The sequence below is a fragment of the Nematolebias whitei genome, chromosome 23, assembly GCF_014905685.2.
Source record: "Nematolebias whitei isolate Nwh7 chromosome 23, NemWhi1, whole genome shotgun sequence".
NCBI lineage: Eukaryota > Metazoa > Chordata > Actinopteri > Cyprinodontiformes > Rivulidae > Nematolebias > Nematolebias whitei.
The window spans coordinates 23,895,766-23,901,927 of NC_056520.1; the positions used below are offsets into that span (position 1 = coordinate 23,895,766).

The 6,162-nt window shown below is 39.5% G+C and overlaps 1 protein-coding gene across 1 annotated transcript; it reads left to right on the forward strand.

Moving 5' to 3' along the window:
- Positions 1-1,019: 1,019 nt before the first annotated feature.
- On the forward strand, positions 1,020-4,224 carry LOC119429105 (microtubule-associated protein 2; the record flags this gene model as incomplete). The annotated part of the gene is given in 4 exon segments (XM_037696823.1): positions 1,020-1,112; positions 1,389-1,470; positions 3,596-3,708; positions 3,793-4,224. Coding segments are annotated over 4 exon segments (498 nt in total), but the record flags the coding sequence as incomplete, so codon positions are not given.
- Positions 4,225-6,162: the final 1,938 nt, after the last annotated feature.

Consider the following 6,162-nt stretch of genomic DNA (forward strand, 5'->3'; position numbering starts at 1 on the left):
AACTTCCGATACCAATATCTGAGGTTATTCGTCGGCTGATATCGATCCGATACTGATCTGATACCGCAAAACAGTGTTGAATTCCGTTCAACAAACTCAGCATGCTCTTTAGGGTGAAATCTCTGGAGATGCTTAATTAAGTTGGTAGTGGTATAACTGGAAGTTTTAGTGACACCCCCTGGAACCGTCGCTGTGCACGTATTGCACGTAGCTGTCGAATGTGTTGTCTGAGGTAGGGTGAAATAGTTCCAGATGGCTGATCCTTTCGCTCGCTCCATTTTGAAAACAATCTGTGTGGTGAGTGCGCTAGCGCGTGACGTCCCTCTGAGCACAAAGCATAGACTTAGAGTGAATAGATCTGCCCAGTCATGGATTAATCACATTGTCACGATACCCGATCCAGAAGTTTTTCAATATCGGGACTGATACCGATATTGGTATCGGATCGGTGCATCTCTGTTTATATCTACACACGTACAGCAGAAACTCAAACACAGCAGAAAAGCAGCAGGAATCATTGGAGTAGTGTGGACCGGCCCTTCGTATGCCATTTCCACTGCTGACTTACCCCTCATGCTTGTCTTGATGAGACACACGTAGTAGTATTTTTTTTTTGTTTTTTTTTATCGTTCCAATTTTATTTTAGGTTCAAATTTTAAGTGAGAAGCTGGACTTCAGTCATGTTGAATCAAAGTGCGGCTCCAAGGATAATCTGAAGCACACGCCAAAAGGAGGCAATGTATGTAACCGTTTTTCTCTTTCCTTTCTTGTCTCTCGCTTTCAAGGCTTTAGCGCTCTGTCATGCTACTTTTATGTGTCCATCTGTTTGTCTTAACGTCGTTCAGCTGTTTGATCTTAGTGAAGAAGCACAGTCTACCTCACTTGTATTTCCATTTAAACACAATAAACAACGTAAAAACTGGAAGATTGAGGTTCACCGTTTGGTCATATACGGTATCTCAACCTCTTGTCTTTTGATAAAATCTTGTATTGTAACCAGTTCAACTTGTCCTCCCCAGGTCATGATCCCAAGTGTGAAGCTGGACTTTAGCCACATCCAGTCTAAGTGTGGCTCCCTGGATAAAGTCCATTACATGGCAAGCGGGGGAAATGTAAGTAACTCTGCAGAAAGTTCATCCCCAAACCCCTTTGTCTCCATGCTTTGTCGTTCCTCCTGTCGTGTTTGTGAAGAACAGCTTGCATTCTTCAGTTGTTATAATACAACGTTAGTGGGTGAAGCAGCTGTACAGCATGCAGGTGTACCACTCATGGATGATGAACTTTAATTAAAGCATCTGCTTCAGTCACATAGCGCCTCTCCTTTATGTTTGTAGCCTCACTGTCTGCTCTTCCCCCTTTTTTGTTTTTTGTTTGTTTGTTTGCTCCAGGTTCAAATCCAAACTAAGAAGATCGACTTGAGTCACATCACCGCCAAATGTGGCTCCATGTCCAACATTCACCACAGACCAGGTAAGATGCTGTCAGTGCATTCGCTTCTTTAACAGCACAACGTTCAACTGCAAATCAGACATTTAGATACTGCAATCGAATGAATCAAAATAACTTAATTCAGTTCAGTTTATTCTACAGCGCCAAGCCCCATACTCAGCAAAAGTTGTCTCAGAGCGTTAAATAAAATGAAATAACCACAAATCCAGATTCAAATCCAAATACAGTTGATTCACTTCCAATTAAAGTACTTGACAAATGTCAACTAGAGAAATGGCATTTCCTGTGAAAATGCAGTGTGAATACTTATTGCAGAAGAACTTGCTGAAAAACAGTTGAAATTACATAAAAACGTTTTGAAATGTAGAAAGCAGAAAGAACACATATTTGCTGAATTAGATTTAAATAAGCAGAAATGAGCACAAAAATTAGAAAGTTATCTAAAATAAAATAAAGGCTGAAATTAGCAAAAAAAAAAAAAAAAAAAGCTGAAAAGGTTAAAAGAAGATTAAGCTACCAAAGTGAAAGGACTGAAATAAGCTAAAAAAAATGTGGGATTTTCTGAAAAGGCTAAAATTAGCATCAAAAGAGCTAAATTGTAGCTGAAAGGGGCAGAAAAAGCTGAAACTAACAAAAAAAAAGCTGAAAGGAACACAACAAGCTGAAATTAGCTTAAAGAAGTTAATTGGGTAGAAAGTAGAAGAACGTAACATGAAAAACAATTTTATCTGAAAACAGCTGAAATTAGCTAAAAATGCTTAAAAGCTAGCTGAGGAGGTAGAAAGATTCAAGGTTCTTTATTTGTCATATGCACCACGTGGTACATGTGGTGGAACAAAATTGTGTACACAGGGTACCAGAACAAGCTTAAATTAGCAGAAGAAAGCAGAAAGAACACGTTTGACCAATTAGGCTGAAAGAATCAGAAATACAACAAAGTAGAAATTATCTGGAAAAAGCTGAAATTAACCCAAAAAAAATGCTAAAAAGTAGGTAAAACAGCAGAAAGAAGCTTAAGTTACCAGAAGGAAGTGGAGGTTGCTGAATTAGGCTGAAAAATGTTGGATTGAGTGCAGAAAATGTAGAATTAGCTCAAAAAGCTAAAGTGAGCATAAAAGCAGCTAAATAGTAGCTGAAATAGCAGAAAAAGCTGAAACTTGCAAGAAATCAGCTGAAAGGAGCACAAGCTGAAATTGGCAGAAAGGAGTTGGAAGATGCACAAAAGTGTTGTAGTTAGTAGAAATAATCTAAAAGCATCACAAAACAGCTGAAAGTAGCTGAAAATATGTTTAAATCTGCACAGGGAAGCTGAAAGAAGCTGAATCAGAACAAAATGTGAAAGGAGCAGTAAAAGGTTGTAAACAGATCTAAAGACATGAAGGATGGAAAATGAGCTCAATTCATTACCTATGGAAAAAAATGGCAGAAAAGGCTAAATATTTCAAAAAGCTAAAGTTGCACCACTACCAAAAGTCATATTACCCTTCTCCTGAACCAGCTGAACATTTTGATATGTGATTTGTTGAAATAGCACAAAAATTGTGGAACGAGAAAGATGCTGAAAAACGTACGGAAGAAAAATGGATCACAATAGTGTGAGTGCTTCATAAACATTAGATACTGGAGACAGTGAAAAGAAATTACTCCCTTGTAACAGGAAGAAACCTCGAGCAGAATCAGAACCAGGCTCAGGATGGGTGGCCTGGGACAGCTGGGGTTTGAAAGGACAGGAAAGAGACAAACACAGGATTGATCAAGATGTTTCTATGGGAAGAAAAATTATTTAGGTGTGCCTAATTTAATGTATAAACTGTAACTCTTAAATAAATGATTGTTTCTGCTTTATAAGACATTTACAAATTCATGAATAACCCATTTATTAAGCATGAACAAATCCTTTATGAAAGGACCCTTAGCAGGAAGTGGTACCATTAAAGGATCCAGGTTGGTGTTAAATAAATGTGAAATTTCCCCAGAAGGATCCAGTTTATGATTTCAAACATCTGCTCTAGTTTCAGAGCACAGTGTCCTCGCTCTGGGATTTGTCGCCTTGAGCGTTGCCCGGGAGAAGTGCAGGCTTGTTGGCGCTAACGCCTCAAGGGTTTGGTACTTTTCTCTCAACTTTGTCTTGCCGCTGTGTTCCCAGGGGGAGGCAATGTGCGAATTGAGAGCGTGAAGCTGGATTTCAAAGACAAGGCCATCCCCAAGGTTGGCTCCCTGGATAATGCCAGCCACACTCCCGGAGGAGGGAATGTCATGGTAAAAGAAAATAAAATAAAATATTTCCTAAATATTGAACGTCACTGCTTGATTTTTTTTTTTTTTTTTTCCCCTGTTAAAAAGATTGAGAGCCATAAGCTGAGTTTCCGTGAATCGGCCAAAGCTCGCGTGGACCACGGCGCAGAGATCGTCGTCACCCATTCCCCGGAGATGGAGACGGGAGGCACCTCTCCTCGCCTGTCCTCCACCGGAAGCATCAACATGACGGAGTCGCCCCACCTGTCCACCCTGGCGCAGGACGTCACCGCTGCCCTGGCCAAGCAGGGTTTATGAGCTCTGGACACGAATAAAAAAAAATAAAAAATTCCTAGCGGTCACTCCTTTTTCCAATTTTCGTCACTCGCTCCGAAGCTTCCGGTAGTTTTTGTTTTCATGGCCACGTGAACCCTCACAAGTTCTGAACTGTCTCTGTCAACTGGCTCCTTTTGAAAAAGTGAACTTGGAAAAAATATTTCACTCCTCAGAAGGGGAAAAAAAAAAAAAAAGGGAAACTTCGTCAATATTTCATTCAAACGTGGACATTTTTGTTGTATAACCGTCTCGGGTGGCAGCGATTGTCCAAGAAAGCGGTAACATGATTGTAAAATGATTTAATGTGTGTGAAGAGCATTGCCAAGTCCACTTGAAGTCATTTCTAATGTCCATCCACGGTACTGAATGCTAATACTAGCTAACTAACGCTTGTCTTAAAACAACCGTACGAGAGGTTTACCGGTAAATTAGAGAGAGAGGCAAAAGAATGACTGACGAATAGGCATGTCGGAGAAAATGTGGCATTTTAGGTTGAACGTTGAATTTTAATGGTAAAAGTGTTTTGTTTTTATATAAATGTTAAGGTAGTGTTACGGTTTTGTACCTTTTACTGTGGCTGCTCTGGCTTATTAGCATTTATTATAATAACCATTGCAGCTATATAAAATGTTGAGCGCTCAACAGCTAGCTTTCCAATAGACTTTTCTTTTTCTGTTTTTTGTTTTTCCTGCAAACAAACTTGGTTTTCTCTTTAGCGCTGTAGCTTTCTAAGGTTACACAAAGCTGTTGTGCTGGCATGGCAAATAAACGACAATTAAATTAGATCTATCTGCAGCTACCCTTAACTTTTTAGCGTGAGCGTAAACTGCCGAGGTGCAATTTAGTCTTTTGAGGGAGGCTGTCGAAAGTCTTGTCTTTTTTTTAAATATATATATTGTTTTGCAAAGACTGGACCGTACAATGTATTTGAACAAGGGCCTAACACGTTTGCTTGAAATAAGTGTGAAGCTTTATATGAAAACATTCCTATTTAAAAAGAGGTGCTGTGTTGTGATTGACCAAGTGTGACAGTTTCGACTGCTGCTGGAGACAAAAGTGACGAAGAATAGAAGTTATCAACTGCTGATAAAGTTCGTTTAAAACCGTTTTTAAAAGAAATACTTTCTGCTTACCTTTGTGAAACCCCCCTCATCCTCTCCTCTGACGTCAGAAACGTCACCGGTGTTTCTCTGTGCTTATTTCACCGTCCTCCCTCTCCTGACCCTCTTTGCCTGTGTATGTGTATTTCGAAAATTAAATGTAGATGTGTGTGCACTGTTTCCAATGTTTGAGATGTACTGGTTGCAAATGCTCCTAAAGTACGATGGCAGTATAAATAAAGAAAATAAAAACTGGTTCATTTTAGTCTTTTGTTCCAATTCGTTATAAGACATATTTGGTTACCTTTGGTTCATTTACAGTTACAGCAGAGAGTGGTGAAGGCTGCACAGAAGACTGTTGGAGTCAGCCTCCCCACCATCACAGACGTCTACAACGTCCAGATGCAGGAAGAAGACCACCTGCTTCATGAAGGACCCCGCTCACCCAGCACACACTTTTTGCACCACTCCCCTCAGGAAGGAGGTTGAGGAGCATTAAGTGTAGAACCACTAGACTGAGGAACAGCTTCTATCCTGAGGTTGTTAGACTCATGAATATCTAACCACGATAATTACTGAAAAAACAATCACTGTAATGCAACTTTGATTGTTGATATGTGCTGCTGATTATCCATGCTGCTGATTATTTCATGCTGCTGTATTCATTCGTACTCATCTACTAACGCAGACTCATGTTCGTGTTGCTTTTGTTACGCATATTGTTTTTTGCACTATTCGTGTTTAGCCTATTTCTTAGTAGATACTTATTACTGTTTATATTTCTACTATTGTTGGAAGTAAATGGGACCTTGAGTACACAATTTTGTTTCACCTCATGTACCACATGTGATGCGAATGAAAGAACCTTGAACCTTGAGTTCTACTAGTTGAGCTTTTTAGACAAAAAATGGACAAGAGCCATATTTGTTTGGCCTACATATTTACTGACACTGACCTAAATTTGGTGACAGTTAAATTTACAACACCAGGAATGTTAGTCCTGTTCTATTTAAATAACGTTCATGTTGATGTGATTGTCTTT